The 17,594-nt window shown below is 65.8% G+C and overlaps 2 protein-coding genes across 2 annotated transcripts; one reads left to right on the forward strand and one right to left on the reverse strand.

Moving 5' to 3' along the window:
• Positions 1-3,594: 3,594 nt before the first annotated feature.
• Positions 3,595-5,659, reverse strand: SLC52A3 (solute carrier family 52 member 3). The gene is made up of 3 exons (XM_082490962.1): positions 4,499-5,659; positions 4,112-4,235; positions 3,595-3,994 (listed from the first exon to the last, which is right to left on the reverse strand). The coding sequence occupies exons 1-3, from the start codon at positions 5,524-5,526 to the stop codon at positions 3,782-3,784; spliced, it is 1,365 nt and encodes a 454-aa protein (XP_082347088.1). The 5' UTR covers positions 5,527-5,659; the 3' UTR covers positions 3,595-3,781.
• An 8,221-nt stretch (positions 5,660-13,880) lies between these two features.
• FAM110A (family with sequence similarity 110 member A) lies at positions 13,881-14,897 on the forward strand (the record flags this gene model as incomplete). The annotated part of the gene is made up of 1 exon (XM_082490974.1): positions 13,881-14,897. The coding sequence occupies one exon, from the start codon at positions 13,881-13,883 to the stop codon at positions 14,895-14,897; it is 1,017 nt and encodes a 338-aa protein (XP_082347100.1).
• Positions 14,898-17,594: the final 2,697 nt, after the last annotated feature.

Consider the following 17,594-nt stretch of genomic DNA (forward strand, 5'->3'; position numbering starts at 1 on the left):
AAGGAGGGGAGGAGGAGAAGAGGGGGGGGGGGGGAGGAAGGCAGACGGGAGGGGGTTGGGGGGGGGGGAGGGGGTCGCTCCACCCGGCCGTGCCCGGAGCTCCCCCGGAGCCCCCCCCCAAACCGTCGGCAGCGCCGGGCACCCCGGGCATCACGGCAGTGTGGGGGTCCCCGGTCCCTCCCACCGTTCCTCCCCCCCGCCCCCGGCCCCGGACAATGGGGACACGCGGGGATGGGGGGGTGGGACACACCGTTGTCTCCCACCGCCTTTGTTTCCCTGCCGCCAGCCCCCAGGGCCTGCGAAGGATGGGGCTGCGGGGAGGGGGTCCCCATCCCTGTCCCTGTTCCTGTCCCCTTCCCTCTTGCCTGTCCCTTGTCTCCATCCCTGTCTCCTGTCCCTGTTTCTTGCCCCTTTCTCCTGTCTCTATCCTTGCTCCCTCTTCCTATCCCTGTTCCCCATCCCCACTGCTGTCCCTGTTCCCTGTCTTCATCTGTGTCCCCTGTCACTTCCCATTGACCCCTTTTCCTTTCCCTTGTCCTTCCCCTGTCCCTTGTTCTCTGTCCCCATTGCTGTCCCCTCTTCCCTGTCCTCATCCCTGTCGCACCTCTGTCCTGTCCCCATCCCTGCCCACTGTCCGTCCATCCCCCCCCTTCCTCTTCCCTGTCCCTTTTCCCATGTTCCCATCCCCATCCCTGTCCCTGGGGAAGCTCCGTGACCTTCGCAGCCCACAACAATAGCTGGGCTCGTGGCGGTGCATTGTTCCCTCCTGGAGCCCCCACTCCCCCGCCTCCCATTGCCGGCACTCTGCTGCCGCCCTCCCTGGAGCAGGATGAGGCCCTGGTCCTGCAGGCAGTCAGCGGCCCCAGGACTGGGTCTTCCTGGGGCTGTGCTGGCTGGGGGCTGGTGGGTGACACCAGGACCTGGCTGGCAGCGGTCCCTGCTCTCCCCGAGCCCTGTGCTACGCCAATACTGTTGCAGCAGTTAACTAAGGACAGTCCCTCATCTGTCACTGCAGGCAGAGTGCTGGCACCGCCGGCACAGGGCAGCCCTGGTCTCAGGAGGCACCAGCCCCTTTGTCTGGGCATGTGGCGTCAGGCCTGGGGGCCAAAACCAGCACCCCTGCGACCAGCACCCTGGGCCTGCCTGCTCACAGCCATGCTCAAAGCCAGGGCTGGGGCCATCCCTGCATCGTATCTGGCCAGTGTGCCGCTGCTCACTGCTTTGTGTGGCACCCCATAGCCCAGGGCATCCCACAGCCCAGGACATCCCACAGCATCCTACATCCCTGAGCACCCCGTAGCTCACAGCATCCCACAGGATCCCACATCCCACAGCATCCTAGACCCCAGGGCATCCCACAGCATTCCACAGCCCAGGACACCCTGCAGCCCACCCCACCAGCCCTGCTCTCTGGGGGCTGGGGGTCCCGGGGCTTCTCCCCACGTGGGCTGGGGTCTCGCCTCCCCCTCCCTTCCCGCAGCGCTTGGCCAGGGCTCGCAGGCAGCGACACGAGTCCCATCTGGCCCCGCAGCGCAGCCCTGACGTCAGGGCTTTGCCAAGTTCAAGGTCACCTCTCCCAGAGGGCCGCGGCCCTGGGGGGAATGTCGCCTGCCGGGCTGCTCCCAGCGTGTCCCCCCCGCTTCTACGCACTGGACTCCCGGCCTCTGCTCCCTGATTTATTTACCCGCGCGTGTGCTGTTTCTCTCCTTGAAGGCACATTTGCAGAACGGGCGATTACTTACGCCCTAGTTGGGCCGGCCCTGCCTGCCTGCCTGCCTGCCTGCCCGCTGCCCTGGGATTTTGTCTCTCTCCAGGCTGTGGTGTAATAAGGGAGGTAATTAAGTGTAAAAGACAGGGGGAGGGAGGGCTGGGAGAGGGGGAATAGGAACCCGGCTCCTTTCAGAGGCAGGGGACTGAGATAATGTATGTTAATAACCTGCAATCAGTCCTGCCGAGCTGTGCTAATATTGCTGACTGCAGCGGCTGCACTCCCCCCAACCCCCCCCCCCCCCCCCCCCCCGAAACCTGCCCCCGCTGCGGTGGGGAGGGAGGGGAGCTCCAGAAGAAAGGCTCAGCCTTTCTCCTCCACTGCAGCCGGGCCAGGGCTGAATTCGTGCCTTCCTGAGCAGCTGTATGGAAATATTTCCCATTGGAGGCAATTGTTTCCCTGGCGAGAGGGAGGGGGCGGCGGGTGTCCGGTGAGCAGGGGTCTTTGGGGGCTTCCAAGGGCAGGAGCATCCTCTTGGGGTGCAGAGGGAGAAGGACCGTGTCCCTGCTTCATCTCCTGGTCTCCCGGCAAGGCCCACGGGACACATCCTGCTCCCTGGATGACAAAACTGCCCCGTGATGCCCCCACATCTCCCACCGGTCCTCAGCAACCCCTCTCCTGACCCTCGTCCCCCACAGGGCTGGATCCGGGACACGTGCTGCTGTGGGGTCAGCCAGGAGCTGCCGGAGGGGGGGGGGCTGCCCGCAGGTGCCGGGGGGCAGAGCCCACTGCCCTCACTCCTGCCCTCTCTGCTGCCTCGACCGGGGGACCCCTGCCAGCACCGCCGGCTTGGGGGGCTGCCGGCCATTAGCTATTCCAACCACGTCCTTCCCAGAGGCGGCCGGGCCGCAGCCGGAGCCCCGAAGTGGCTCCAATCCGTGGCTTTGAGGCACGCCAGGCGCGGATCTGGCGCTGCCGACGGCTCGGGGAGCAGATTGCCAGACAAAGGGCCGGGGACAAAGGCCCGGCTGCCTCGTGCCCCGGGGAAGGGGCGCAGGCGTGTGCAGGGCGCGGGTGCTGGCCCAGCCTGGGGGGCTGCCACTGGCCCCCAACCCCCTGTCCCCACCATGCCCCAAGTGCCCACCCGGCCCCCACCCTGGCTGGCATGACCAGGGCACAGTTGGGTACCAGGTGGCACAGCCCTGGCACTGGTCCCATGCCACCCCCCCAATCGGCACTGTGCCCAGCACCGCTCTGGGCATGGGGCTGTGCTGTAGCTCTTCTCCAGCTCTGCAACCCCAGTGCCGCCCGTCTTAGGGTGCAGCAGGGCTGGACTGGGGTGCAGCGGGGGCACAGGGCTATGGGGAGGGAGCAGAAAGTGTGGACAGGGCCACAGCAGAGGATAGCAAACACCAGGCAGGTCCTGCCAGTCCCACCGTGCCTCAGTTTCCCCAGTTGCTATTGGGGCCCTTGTGAAAGCCCCCTGCCCCGTGTCCCCCCAGCGGTCCTTCTCCCCATGGCCAGGGCATGGCAGGCTCTGGCACAGCTCTGCCTGAGCCACCTTTGTCCCCCACTCCCCGCAGCTGGCTGCAAACCCACCATCCTGGGGGCAGCTGCCGCCTCCGCCACGGCATGGGGCCGGGAATGCCGCCGGTGCCGCTTGGTGCAGCTGAGGCTGAGCCCACCTGCGGGGTCCCAGGGTGGCCTCAAGGCATGATGCCAAATGGTGCCAGACCCCCCAGGGGAAGGGACAGGACATGGCCTCAGCCAAGGGGTACCCAGGCGGGGGGTACCAGCACAGGCAGCCCCTCCTTGGGGGAGGCGCAGGCAGCAGGGAGGCCGAGGGCTGAGCAAAACACCTTCTATTGCTTTGAACGCAACAGGGACGCCCCATGCCCATACTGGGGACAAAGCCCCGGAGCTGTTCCCACCAAGAGATGGACCCGGCAGAGCCCAGCGAGGAGATGTGCCTGCAGTCTCCCTGGTCCCAGTGCTGCTTCTTGGCCCCGTGGCCCTCGCCGGTTTTGGGGGTGCGTGCTGGCAAGAAGGGCTTTCCAGGGATGCCTGTCCCACTCATGCTGGGCACTGCGGGTTGCAGTAGTCGTCGGATTTGAAGAAGCCATAGACGTTGACGAGAGGGAACATGAGCAGTGCTCCGAGGAGGGAGCCCGCCTGCTCCACCACCCCGTACAACACCAGCGCGCTGTGGCTGCGGCCCCGCAGGATCACGCCGGCCATCACCTTCACGTAGGAGAGCGTCCCGGTGAAGAGCACCCAGGAGAGGACCTGGCGGCGCAGGGGGGGAGAGCAGTCAGCAGGGCTTGGGGGTTCCCCACAGTGGGGACAAGTGACATTGTGGTGGCCCCAGAGACCTCCCCAGGCAAGAAGGACCCCATGACTTACAATGGTGGCATCACCCCACTGGGACTGCTGGAGGATCGGGCAGGGGCTCATCACCGCAATGGCCATGTTGTAGGCACCAAAACCTGTCCCCACCATGGTGAGGATGCCCAGCAGGGCCAGGGACCTGCAAGGGACATGTGGGTGACACCAGAGAGTGCTGCCAGCTCAGCCCCGGCGAGCGGCACAGACCTGCGTCACAGGCTGATGGGCTCTGTGCCGACACCATCCTCCTTCCTGGGGGTGCCTCTGGTGCCAGGGCACCAGCACCCTGCAGACCCTCTCCCACCCGGTGTCTTCTCCCCTGGCCCCATTGCAAAGCAGGGGCTGTTCCTGGGGCAGAAGTCCCGGGGTGCGCCCCACCGCAGCCCTCAGTGCCCCGCTACCCACCTGTTGGGCAGGACCATGGCCACGATGCAGGCGAGGGGGTTGGCCATGGAGCTGAGCGTGGCCGCGAGGTGGTAGGCGGTGTTGCCATAGGGCAGGCAGGAGTAGGACTGCACAGACGGCAGGACCCCATTTGTCAGAGCGCTCACCCAAGTGATGAGGAAGTAGATGAAGGTGAGCTTGGCCAGGGAGTAGGAGACCTTCTTGGGCAAGATGTCCCCAGGTCCCTTAGCATCCTTTGGGCATGGGCAGCCTCCGCTCAGCCGTGAGCCAGCTCCCTCATCAGGGAGCTGGTCAAATGAGCTCAACACGATGCTGCTGGGAAAGAGCTGCCGCTGGGAGAGCTCCCACACTTTAGGCTGCCTGGTGAGGAAGAAAAAGGAGAGCAAGCAGGCCAGCATCATTGCAGTCATGAGGAGGAAGAAGACAAGGGTGGAGAAGTTGGCTGGGAGGTAGCGTGTCTCTAGTTGGTAGGTGGTGGTCTCCATGGTCTCGTTGCCAGTGGTGATGTTGACCACGTGGGAGATGTTGACGCAGGTGGAGATGCCGGAGCCCTGGCCCAGCGTGATGAGAGCGGGGATCAGCCCGCTGAGCCCTTCCCCTATGAAGAAGGTGGTCAGGTACTGGGGCTGCAGCTGCATCATGAAGGGCAGGAAGGCAACGGAGGAGGTGCAGTCCACCAGGGCCAGGAAGAAGGTGAGGACCAGGAAGGCAGTGCTGTGAGTCCTCCCAGCGATGTGGGACGTGTAGTTCCAGAGGAAGGCCAGGAGAAAGCAGGCCACGACACCGATGGACACAACCACGTAAATAACAGGCACCTCCTTCAGCAAGCCAGGCCGAAAGCGGTGCATGAGGGTGACGAAGAGCGGCCCCACGTTGGCCATCTGGATGATGATGGTGATGTAGGAGGGAAGGTCCCACTGCTCCGGCAGCACCGACACCAGCAGCGGCAGCTCGACCCACAGCCCGTTGATGGCCACCCAGGAGCCCATGCCGAAGGTGCAGGCGAGGAGATGGGTGAGCAGCGCCATGGCTCGGGGCTGAGTGCCTGGGCCTGGGGGCGACTCTGCCGTGCTGTGGGGAGAGGCTTCGATCAGTGGCGGGGTGAGACCCGACCCCCTTGAACCCCGACCCTGGCCTCCCGTGACCGCTGCCTGTGTTTCTCCTCTTCCTCCTCCTCCTCCGGCAGGCAGGCAGGCAGGCAGGCAGGCAGGCAGAGCGGCTCCTCTCCCACATGCCACAGGACTGCAGGACTCGCAGAGCAGCCTGGCCCGACCCCCCCCCCTTTGCCCCCATGCTCCCCATGGGCTATGACACTGTGCCCTCCTCCACCGACTGCGGAGCCGGGGACCTGCTCGGCTCCAGCTGGGCCCTGTCCCGGAGAGCTTGGGGCTCGGCAAGCACCAGGCATGCAGCCGGGACGGGACCCGGCAGGTCATTGAACCTGCCCCGGCCTGTGGTGCAGCATGGCGCAGCCTGGCACGGTGCAGCCAGGGACGGGGTGAAGATGGCTCTCACCTGGGGGCCAAGAGGCCTTGGGCAGCCGCTCTGCCGGGAATGGAGGCCCCGTACCCCTCACCGCATCCGCAGGACCGGGCAAAGCAGCCCCCGTCTCCTCCCAGCCGGGTCCTGCGTGATCCCGGCAGGCCACGGGGAGAAGGGCCCCAGCAGCCCCACCTGCAAACCAGCCTCGGCTCATACCGGCGAGCTGAGTCAGCTGGGATCCCGCCGCATCCTCTGCCCACCCCGGACACCGGCTCCCGTCCCTCTCCTGGGAAGGAGGACCCCCATGGCCCACATCCCCACGTCCCCGTGCCGTCCGGCAGAGATGGGCTCCAGCCCTCTGCCGCAGCACGGAGCCCGGCGGAGGAACCCCACGTCTCCCCGGGGGAGGCTGAGCTGGGCAGGTGCGACATCCCCCCCATGGCTCCGGCCCCACGGGGAGGCATTGGGCACTCCGGTAGGGAGCAGGAGCCAGGAAGGAAGCGGGTTCCCGGTCTGACCGGTTCCTTGGCAATCTCCCAAGGTGGAACTCACTGCGCTTTGGGGAACCGGCAGCAGCACGCGGGCGGGAGCGAGTCCTGGCTGCCAGGGCAGTGACGTGAGGCAGGCGCGTCACCACCTCCGGATGCAGACGGGTGACGGCCTGGCCCTGCTCTACTCCTCGTCCTGGTCCCAGCTGGCAGAGTCCCCGGGTCGGGGGGCGGCCGGGGGGACCCCGCACCCTCCTGCTATGTGTTCAGCAGCGGGGGCCAAAGCTGCGTTTCAGAGATCCTGTCCTGGGTGGGCGGGTCCCAGCGTGTCCCGGGGGGGACACATGAGCTGCAGGGATGGTTGGCTGCCGGCGCTGTGTGCGATGAGATAAAAGCGATATGACAGCATAAGGAAAAGCTTTGAAGTCCTTGGAGCGATGAATGGGGCGGTCTCACTCCCAAAGGGACCCTCGTGACCACAGGGACGAGTGCCCTGGGGCGAGAGGGACCAGCTCTTGTCCCAGCTGTCCCCCCACTGGGGCAGAGGAAGGGCTGGGGTCAGCACAGGGGGCACGGCCAGAGAGGGCGGGGGCTCAGGACCCCCCTGCTCATGCCTCCCCTCCCAGTGGGTCCCCAGTTTTGGCCAGCGCAGCGCCGGCTGTGGGGTCCTGCTCCCCTCTCCCGGCCACCGAGCCCAGGTCATCCCGTGCAGCCTGACCCTGAGCACCGGGTGAGGCCTTTCAGCTCCACACTCTGTGTCGGTGGCCAAAGTCCAACTGTGCCATCTCCAGCTTCTGACCACCTCCTGCCCTCTCCCTGCCAGCCCGGGGACAGCCCAGCCCCTGCCCTGCACCAGGGGCCACCGCTACCCTCCGTCCCCACTTACCCCTGGCACCGGGGACAGCCCCATGCCTGCTGCCTGTCCGGCCGTGGCACCGGGTGCTTGCCGCAGTGTCACCGCTATCCCGGAGCACCCCGGCTTGGCCAGGAGCCGGTGATTATTCTTAGCAGCGTCCTGTACTTTGCACTTGTCCCCTGATGCAGCTGAACTGCATCCCACCTATTTCAGGCTGCTTCTTGTAGGTGCGAATGTCACCCGGTGACAGTGTCTGTTCCCCACTGGGGAGCTCTGCAGGGTCACAGGCTGGGACAGGGTCCTCAGGGACCCCTGAACCTGGTGGCTGTCCCACCTTGGGTGCACTGTAGGTCTGGGCACCTCTGACCCCCCAAGTGAGATGGGACTAAATGACCAGCCGAGCTCTGAGCCAGTGGATGAGTCCTTTGCACTGGCCAGAAGGTGACATAGGTGAGGGGACAGAGGACAGGTCACCCCCAGCAGCACAACCCCCCGTCCCCCCATCCCATCCCAGCACCCTCCACCCCGCGGATGCCTCACGGCGGTTCTTCCCCCAGCACCCACCGGGTGTCGCTGGGAGAGTGGGCTGCAGCCCTGAAAAACCTGGGGCTGCCTTCTCCAGTACTCTGCCTGCCCTGCCTGCTCTGCTTGCCTGTGCCCTCACCTCCGGGGGCTTCAGCTGGTCCCTGCGCCCTGCCCTCCTCCTGGCTCCATCCATGCCCCAACCACGGGGTTGCGGCAGGGACAATCATAGAATCACAGAACCATAGAATGGCTTGGGTTGGAAGGGACCTTAAAGATCACGTAGTTCCAACTCCCACCAGCCCAGGTTGCTCTAAGCCCCATCCAGCCTGGCCTTGAACACCTCCAGGGATGGGGCAGCCACAGCTTCTCTGGGCAACCTGCGCCAGGGGCTCACCGCCCTCACAGGAAAGAATTTCTCCCTGATACCTAATCTAAATCTCCCCTCTTCCAGTTTGAAGCCATTCCCCCTCGTCCTATCACTACATGCCCTTGTGAAAAGTCCCTCTCCAGCTCTCCTGTAGTCCCTTTTCAGATACTGAAGGCCACTATAAGGTCTCCCTGGAGCCTTCTCTTCTCCAGGCTGAACAACCCCAGGTCTCTCAGCCTGTCTTCATAAGAGAGGTGCTCCAGTCCTCGGAGCATCTTCATGGCCTCCTCTGGACCCGCTGTGCCCCTGGGGCTGTGGGGACAGCACTGGCACAGCTGGGTGCCCGTGGCAGGGCATGGTTTGAGGTCCTGCCATGGTTTAACCCCAGCAGTCACCTCAGCTCTACCCAGCTGCTTGCTCAGCCCCCTTCTCCCATGGGATGGGGGAGACAATGGGAAGGGTAAAAGGGAGAAAACTATTGGGTTGAGATGAAGACAGTTTCAGAGGGAAAGCAAAAGCTGCATGTGCGAGCGAAGCAAAATCAGGCATTCCTTCACTGCTGCCCGTGGCAGGCAGGTGCTCTGCCATCCCCAGGACAGCACAGCTCCAGCACGCGTAACAGTCACTTGGGAAGGAAAATGCCATCACTCCGAATGTCCCCCTCCTTCCTTCTTCTTCCCCAGCTTTTATTGCTGAGCAGGACGTCCTACGGATGGGATATCCCTTCATCAGTGGCGTCCCATCTGTGTCCCCTCCCAGCTCCTTGTGCACCCCCAGACCCCTCGCTGGTGGGATGGTGTGAGGAGCAGAAAGGGCCTTGATGCTGTGGAAACTCTGCTCAGTGATAACTAAAACATCCCTGGGTTATCAACACTGTTTTCAGCACAAATCCAAAACAGCCCCATACCAGCTCCTATGCAGCAAATTAACTCTATCCCAGCCAAAATGATTCAGGTGTCCAAGGGGACCAGCGAGGGGAGGAGCAGGTACAAGACAGTGGGAGAAACCAGTTGTGGGGGGCTCGGGCTGGCCCCAGGGTAGCTGAGGTCCCTGTGTGTCCATGGGGAGGGGGAAAGGGAGAGGACAGGGATGGGATGGTGATTTTCCCATGTTTAATTTGACAGCACAAAGCAGCAGCGGAGCCGGTGGTGAGACCCTTCCCAAGGGCGAATGGTTGTGGTGCAAGGGAGCCCGAGGGGGTGCTGGGTGCAGGACCCCCATGCCTCTACTTCACACTCCTCACCCAAATCCACCTGGCACGTGCTGCCTGTCCTGCCTGTGGCGGCTGTGCCTTCTCCGCCCCCTCCCCGCGCTGCAGCTGAGCCCCTGGCCCCCCGGCCCCTCGCCCCTCCGCACCCCCGGCAGATGCGAGCAAAGGCCCCAGAGGCAGATGGCAACATTTTGTAGCAGAGTGGTCCCCGGCTGCGGGACTTTGCCAGGGTCCGGTGACCAGCTCTCCGGGAAGCCCCCTCCCCACTGGGACAGGGCTGGGGACCCATCGCCAACCGCAGCCAGCGCAGGGCAGGGTGGGCAGCAGGGCTACCCAGGGTGGGCACGCTGCCTGTGCTGTGGGGATGCCCGGATGGTGGGAAGGCACGGGGGGATCGGTGGCCCAGGAGAGTGGGGTTCCATCCTTGAGCTCAGCCCTGGCTAGAGCCATCCCCTAATATCTGCTTTCAGCTGAGAGCAGTGGGGACAGTCTTCCTGGGCTGCTGCTCCAGTGCTGGGTCCCTTCACCCCAGGGATCACCGGCTGCCCAACGCGAGTGGGTATGACCCCCCAGACTTCAGTGTGGGGACCCGCTGGCAGGTCGCAGCCACTGGCCCCTGGCAGCCCCCCGGCCCCATTTGCATCCCATTTCCATGTGAAAGGAGCAGGTCAAGTTGAAAGTTGAATGGCTGGTGGGGGGCAGCCGGGGAAGGGGCCGCTGCCGGAGGTGAGACCCCGACAAAAGGGCCGGATCCCCAGGGCCCAGTGCTCGCCTGGCCACGAGCTGTGGCCCTGGCCCTGCCGGCAGCTGCCATCTGCGGGTCTGTCCGCCACCGTGCAGACAAAGGCCTCGCGCCCAGCACGTCCCCATCTGTCACCTCCCCGGCTCATGGCCACGAGCTGCTGCCTGCGGAGACATGCAGGGAGAGCCAGGTGTGGGCAGCATCCTTCCCTTTGCCCGTGGGCAGCGGGGTGCAAGGTGATGCTGGGCACGGCCAGAGCTTCCCCATCAAGTCCCCAAGAACCTTGGAAAGCCGCCCCCGTCTGGCAGAGCCGCTCTGCAGAGCCCACAGCTGGGGAAACTGAGGCAGGAGCAGGCGGTGGCTTGCCCTGGGTCAGGGCAGGTAGTGCAGGGGCGAGTCCCCCACTGCAAAGCTGGGTGCAGCCTTGATGTGGCAAGGGGCTGTGATTAAACGCTAGGAATTAGCACTCACCAAGATGATGGGGGGGCGTCGGGGGGGGCACCTGGCTCTTGGGGTGCCTGTGCCTGGGGCTGCCTGAGCCGCACTGAGCCCCAGCCTCGCTGCTCCCGGGGCGCTGCGAGGCACCCGCAGCCGCCTCCACCCAGCACATCCAGGGAGGATTTAGCCTCTGAGCTTGTTTTTTTGCTCGTTGGCGGCTGCCATTTAGCTCCTGGGGGGTCCTTGAAGCAGCTCAAGTGGGGGCCCATCCCCGAGCCTCTGTGGGAGGTGAAGGTGGAGCCAGTGCCAGCACCCTCCTGTCCCTCTGTTCCCAAACACCATTCCTCCGTCCCTGCCCCGTCCCTGGTGTCCCCAAGGCAGGAGCAGAGGTACTGAGCCGGGTACTGGGGAAGTGCTCCCGTGGCGACCTGGCCCTCCCAAAAACCTGTCCTGGGATGCTCCCAGGGAGGGCGAGGCTCCGGGGCGCTGCCTGGCTCCAACGCCCCACTCCAAAAACACCCGGCTGTCCAGACGTGCCCGGGCAGCTGCCTGCAGCCGGCTGCCTGCACCCCACGCAGGCTCGGTGGCCAGGGGGTACGCAGCCCACCCTGCCAGCCGCCATCCCACGAGGAGAAGGGGAGGACGTGGCTGGGGTGGAGGAGTTGTGGGGACACCGGGACAACCTCGGGACGAACACAGGGAGAAGAAGCGTGGCGGCTGAGCAGGACCTAGGAGACTCCCACGTCGCAGGACCGATCCAGGTGGGTGGCGGTGGTGGTGCCGGTCCTGTGCCGGTCCCGTGCCAGCAGCGTGGGGCTGGGTCACCCGGTGAGGGGGTGCCTTCAGGCAGGAGGTGATCTGGTGTGCCAAAGTGAGCCCGGCTGGGTTGCCCACACCAGGAGGGAGAGGAGCCATGGCTGTGGGTGGGCATTGCCTGTCACGAGTGGGACAGTCAGCCCTGGCACTTGGACACCCACGCTCTGGCTGGGTTTCGGGCATGGGATACTGTCACTGTGTTTTTAGGGCTGTTTGGAGGGCGACTCATCTTGGCTCGGTGTAGCCCAGCTCAGTGCAGCCATGCCAGGGCAGACGGCTCAGCACCGCAGGAATGCAGAGCAGCAGGTTGTGCCCAGCCGGGCTCTCCTTGCCATCCGGGCTGGGGAGGGGAGCCCACACTGGCCACGTGCGGCCATGCTGGGGGGCCCTGTGTCCTCATCCCTGTTCCCCCAGGCTTGGCCCTGAGGCTGAGCCTCTGGCACCGTGCTGAGCTCCAGTGCCCGATGCAGGGATGTGTCCCCGCTTCGCCTTGCCCTGGGGGGCATGTTTGCCGAGCCAGGGAGCCCTTCCTGAGCCTGGCACAGGGTACAAGGTCAGCGGGACCAGCCACCGGCAGGGTGCTGTTGTGGGGCACAGGGTCCGGGCAGTGCTGGAACCGAGGGGTGCCGCTGTGTGGGCACCCATCTGGCAGCCAGTGCTCCCCACAGTCCCCCGGGTCTCTGCTGACCAGCTGGGCTGCGGGACGCGGCTCTGTCTGTGCGTTTGTGCAGCACCGAGCACGGCCCAGCCCTGCTTCCCGTGGGGGCTGTAAGCGCAGCTCCAGTGGGGGGGACCTGCCTCCTCTGCCTGCCCCTCTCCTTGCCCAGCAAGGACATTGGTGCCCTGCACGGCTGGCTCTGTCCCCAGGTCGCCCCCCGGGAGACAGAAAGCTGCCCCCGGGGAGGAGGCAGGAGGGTCTGGGTTGGCGCTGTGACCATCCCCAGCTGTCCCCATGCCTGGCCGGCCCCCTGCAGACACTTTCCAGGTCAGAAGGCAGCATGTCCCCCCCGGGCAGGGGATGGAGACAAGGACAGCCAGCATCCCCCGGGCCACTTGCCCGTCACAGCGCATCAAGCGGATGCAACGTGTGCCGTGGGGCGACTGCTGCACGGGGACCATGTTGGGGTACAGAGCCCGGGGGGGGCTGGGGCTGACACGCTGGCACATGTGGGCATGCAGACGGTGCAGCCATGGCCATGGCACAGTGCTGTGGGTGCTGGGACTGGCTGCTGCTGCCCATGGCTGACGCTGGAATGTGTCCTGGGTGGCACCCAGGAAGTTGTACACGCAGGTGAGTGGCTGACGGTACCGGCAGCCTGCTCGGGGCCACTGCGGGAGGGAGTGGGCTACGGCGCGCTGGCCCCCACTGTGCCCACCGCCGCACCTGGTGAGTGCCGCGGCTTGCTGTTACCTCCCCGGGGCTCGCCTGTGCCCCAAAATGGGGACCCCCGGGGGGTTTCTCAGAGCAGCTTGGAAAGGGCAATGGGGAGGGAGGGGGGAGGCAGGGGCAGGTCCGACGCTCATGTACCCCCATGCCTGAGCCCCTCTGTGCATCGGGGTCCCCTCTGGCTGTGCCCACCCCCGGGCAGGGGGCTATAGGGGGGTGCAGGGTTGGTTTGACTCCCCCCCCACCCCTGTGTCGCTGTGGGCGGGCCGATGCCTCTGCGCAACCGTTGGGGCGGGAGGCTGTGCTTGTTGGGGTTGGCGGGGGCCCAAGGACACGGGGTGCACGGGGCCCCAGCGTGGCTCCTGGCACACCTCGGCTGGGAAAGCACGGGTGGAAACCCCCACCGGTGCTTTCCAAAGGGCTCAAAAGTGGGAGCGGGGAGCTCGGAATGGCCCCAGAGCCTGCGAGGGGGCTGAGAGTCGAGGGAGCGGCAGGGAGTGGAGCCCCAAATCCCCCAGCTTGGTGGGGTGGGGGGTGAGTGGGGCAGGTGATGCACCCCTGGGCGTGGGGGTTGCACCCCTCAATGTGGGCAAACCTCCCCTGGGAGCAGGTGATGCAGCCCTGGATGCGGGCGATGCAGCCCTGGATGCGGGCGATGCACCCCTGGGCACGGGCGATGTGGGCAGAGCATCAGTGAGGGGCTGCCTGGCCACAGACGCCCCTCTCCGCCCCGGCCTCGCTCCCCAGGGTGCCCTCACCCGGGCCAGGGTGCCCTCCCCGCTGGCCCCATTGGCCCAGGAGCGGTTTGAAGCAGGCTTGCTCCACGGATTGGCCGAGGAACAGTTCGGGGAGGCCTCGGCGGCGGGTGGAGGCGTGGTGTTTGCCTTCAAATAGGGAGCCCGGCTCAGCCGGTGCAGACAGTGCGGCACCGCACAGCCCTGCGCAGCCTTTGTCTGCCCGCCAGCCCCCGCCACCACCCCTCACTCCGGCCCCTCTTTGCAGCCGACGGCGTGTGAGCCCCTCGCTGCCCGTGGCGGTGGCCCACCCCGCGCCCAGGTGCCGGCGCGGAGGATGCCCGTCGAGGCGCTGCAAGCCGGCGATGCCATGAAGGGGGTGACTGTGACGGCGCCCTTCACCTCAGCTATGCCCATCCGCATCCTCCGCAAGGGTCCCGCGTATTTCCGCCGGCGTGCCGAGCCGGGCGCTGGGAAGCCCAGCGCTGTGGAAAGGCTGGAGGCTGACAAGGCCAAGTACGTGAAGAGCCAGCAGGTTGCCAACACCAAGCAGGAGCCGGTGAAGCCACCGCTACTCAAGCAGCCCCTCTTCACCCCAGGGGTACGTCGGGCCGCGCTCACCCCCAGCCGTCGGGCAACCCCGGGGCCACGCCGCACGGAGGCCGGCGGCCCGAAGACCTCCCTCGACCTGGAGATCCTCAACAACCTCATCAACCTCTGCGACAGCCCGTTCCCCAAGGCAGAGAGCCCGCTGGGCCGGGAGTGCAAGTGGAGGGTGGAGGCGCCGGTGGCACTGGGTGGTGGGGCAGAGGGTGCCTGCAAGCTGCCGGAGAGCCCCACTGCCGCCAAGCCCCCCGGCAGCGTGGCCGTGCGGAGGGTGGACGTCCGTCCCTGCGGTGCTCTGCAGGGCCAGGTGACACCAGTGCCTGCATCCCCCGTCCCAGGCAGACTGCCTGCGACCCCGGCACGGATCTCGCCCGCTCGCCCCGACAGCGCCCGTCGGCAGCCGCTGCTGCACCGCTCCAAGTCGGACCTGAGCGACCGGCTCTCGCGGGCCACCGCTGACCTGGAACGCTTCTTCAACTACTGTGGTCTCGACCCTGAGGAGGTGCAGGACATGGGCGCCGAGCGCTTTGCCCGCGCCAGCTCTGACATCGTGTCCCTCAAGTTTCACAGCGTGAGCACGGCCAGCTCCGAGGGCGGCTGCTCGCCACCCAGCGTTGCCACGCCGGAGGGGCAGCCAGCCGAACGTGTCCCCTACGGCATCTCCGTCATCGAGCGCAATGCCCGCGTCATCAAGTGGCTGTACGGGCTGCGCCAGGCCAGGGAATCCCAGCAGGTCTCCAACGTGTAGCAGTGCCGTGGTGGTGGGCGCCGAGGACAGGCTGCTCACAAGCAGGTGATGCCGGATGGGGAGGAAGCGCTGGCTGTGCCCTGGGAGGAGTGGGGACCTCTCGCTGGTGACAGAACCCTTGAACTCAGTCCCCCTACCCGTGCTTCCCTGCCCCTTATGCCACAGCGGCACTGGCAGAGCCCTGGTGCAGTGGACGAGCATCCTTCCCGCTGGGTCTGGCTCCATCAGAGCCCTGTGCTGGCACTGGAGATCCAGGTCCCCATCAGCCTGTGGGAGGGCAGAGGACACGTATCCCTGGGTGCGCAGCTCGTCCCCAACACCCTCCCCTTACCCGTTCCTGCAGGAGCCCACATGTGGTCAGCCTGCCTGCCCTGCTCCTCGCCAGCACCCATGGGTGGGGGCGTAAGGGGCTGGTTCCCCCCTGCATGGAGCAGGGACACTGCCACCGAGGGGGTCACGCTGCCTGGGATGGGGGCAGCATCCTGGTGGCCCCCTTCTTAATGCTGGAGGTCTGGGAGGCACTGGGTGCTTCTTTGGGGGGTCAAACCCGACCCCCTGCTTTGAGCAGCCCAGGGCCACGTGTGTGTGAGTGTCTGTGAGTGCTTGTGTCCCCTCCCGGGTGCCAGTGGGCGCACAGCCCCGGGAACACTGGGCCCTGGTATTTATGAAGACGACGATTGTTGGTCTTTTCCTCATTTCTACTGTTTTTTCTGATGTTTGATCTGTACATAATAGTAGTAACACAGCTGTTTTTATTAAAACTCTGTGCTTTGGAGGCTGTGTGCGTTGCTGTCTCTCGAGGCGGTGGAGGTTGGGATGGGGCAGGGACCTTTAGGTGCCCACGGCTCAGCGGGCACTGGTGTGCTGAACAGCCGGGTGCTGGTGGGACCAATGGGTGCCGTGCCGCAGCGTGCCAGCGCGGGGCCCGGCGGGCACAGCGGGGGCGGCGGTTGGGTCCGGCAGGTCCCGGCAGAGCCCCGGCTGGCGGGATTCCCCTCTGTGCTGCAGCCAGCACTGTGCCAACCATGCAGCCCTCCCTTACCTCCTCGCCCCGCTCCGGCAAAGAGCTGCTGAGCTTGGCCGAGTCCCGGCTCCTCTGGGGCTGCGAGATGGGGCGGCGATAGCAGAGACCTCCCAGGTGGGTTGGGGAGGCGCGAGGATGAAAGTCAGGGCAGGGAGCGCTTTGAAGATGAAAAATGCCCATGTGTTAACCCTAGGCAGCCTTGCGCGGCACCGCAGCCCTCGGCAATGCGGGTGCTGCCTGCACCGGTGAGGTCCCCCTGCTCCGTGCGATGCTGGTGCATCCCATGTGGGCAGGTGGCTGCTGGGGAAGGTGGAACGAAGGCCACCAACGCCTGCACCCAGGAAACTCTGCCTGGACACTGGCCCTGTCGCTGCCTCCCTATGGCTCCAGCCACGGTGGTGGGGCCGTGGCTGCAAATGGCTCCGCATGTGCAGGGAGCCAGCCTGCCTGGCGTGGGTCCCGCTCGGCAAACGCCACATGTGTGGCAGTGGTGACAGGCCAGGGGACAAAGTCCAGCCACCCACCCCAAGGCTGCAGGTTCCATTTTCAAAGGGGCCAGAGCTACTGCTGCCCCAGCCAGTGCTTCCCTCCGGCTCAGCCCTGGCTCGACATCCACTGCCCGGGGCAGCACCAGGGCTCCTCTTGACCGGGGCTTCTATCCAGCACTCGTCGTCCCCAAAAAAGCCCTCACGGGGATGAAGGATATCTGACCCCAGCACAGCTCTTGCACTGTGCGTGTCCACCCAGAGCCACTGCCCAGGGTGAAGGATCCATACAGCTCCCGCTGGGGTACGGGCAGGTCCGGCTGCCGGGGATGCGGTGGGCAGGATGTGGGGATGGTGTCTGGCCCGTGAGTCAGGCTGACAAAGCGGGCTGGGGAGGAAGCGCACACCCAGGGGATCCGTAATGACAGCACGTGGGGAGCTGGGTGCCCCCCCCGAGGAGCCAGAAACCCAGGGGTGATGGGGACCTGCTTGGGGCCAGGCTTCACCCTCAGGGAAAGCTCTGTGGGAACCGGATCCCCACCGGTGGCTGGGACCGGCTGTGCTGCCGGATTCCTCAGCCTGGCGTGTCCAAGGCTTGGTCTAAATTTGCTGCTATTGCCAAGGAGGGGGGGACCCACCTGCCCCCCCGCCAGGCACGGGGCTGAGCAGCTGGCATGCCCCTGCGGGCACTGCTGCCCCTTGGCTTGAGCTGACATCCCGTGACCTCCGTGGCTGGGACCTGCCATGGCTGCGTGGCCATCCAAAGCCCTGTGTGACCGTGTGCATGCGTGTTCGTGTGCGTGCACATCCATGTGTGCATGCGTGCTCGTATGTCCACCTGTTTATGTGCGCATGTGTTTGTGTACATGCGTGTCCGTGTGCACGTGTGTGTGCACGCAGATGCAGGGGCAGGAGGAGCTGTGTTCCTGATCCTACACCCGTGGCTCTGCCTGCACGAAACCCCGGCACAGCCGCAGCGAGACAACGCATGCCCCCCGGGGAATGTCCCCCCTTTGCCTGTCCCTGCTGGGGACAGCAGGACGGCCCCAGCGCTCCCTATCACTTTCCCTGACAGCTGCCTCTTGGTGGCTCCGGTTTCGGTGGGGAGCCACAGCTGAGCCCGTCTGTTATTTCTTAGGGAGGAGGGATGGCCGGGGAGGGTGTCCATCCCCCTCGCCCCCTGTGCCG

The sequence above is a fragment of the Vanellus vanellus genome, assembly GCF_965231255.1.
Source record: "Vanellus vanellus genome assembly, chromosome: 15".
NCBI classification, from domain to species: Eukaryota; Metazoa; Chordata; class Aves; order Charadriiformes; family Charadriidae; genus Vanellus; species Vanellus vanellus.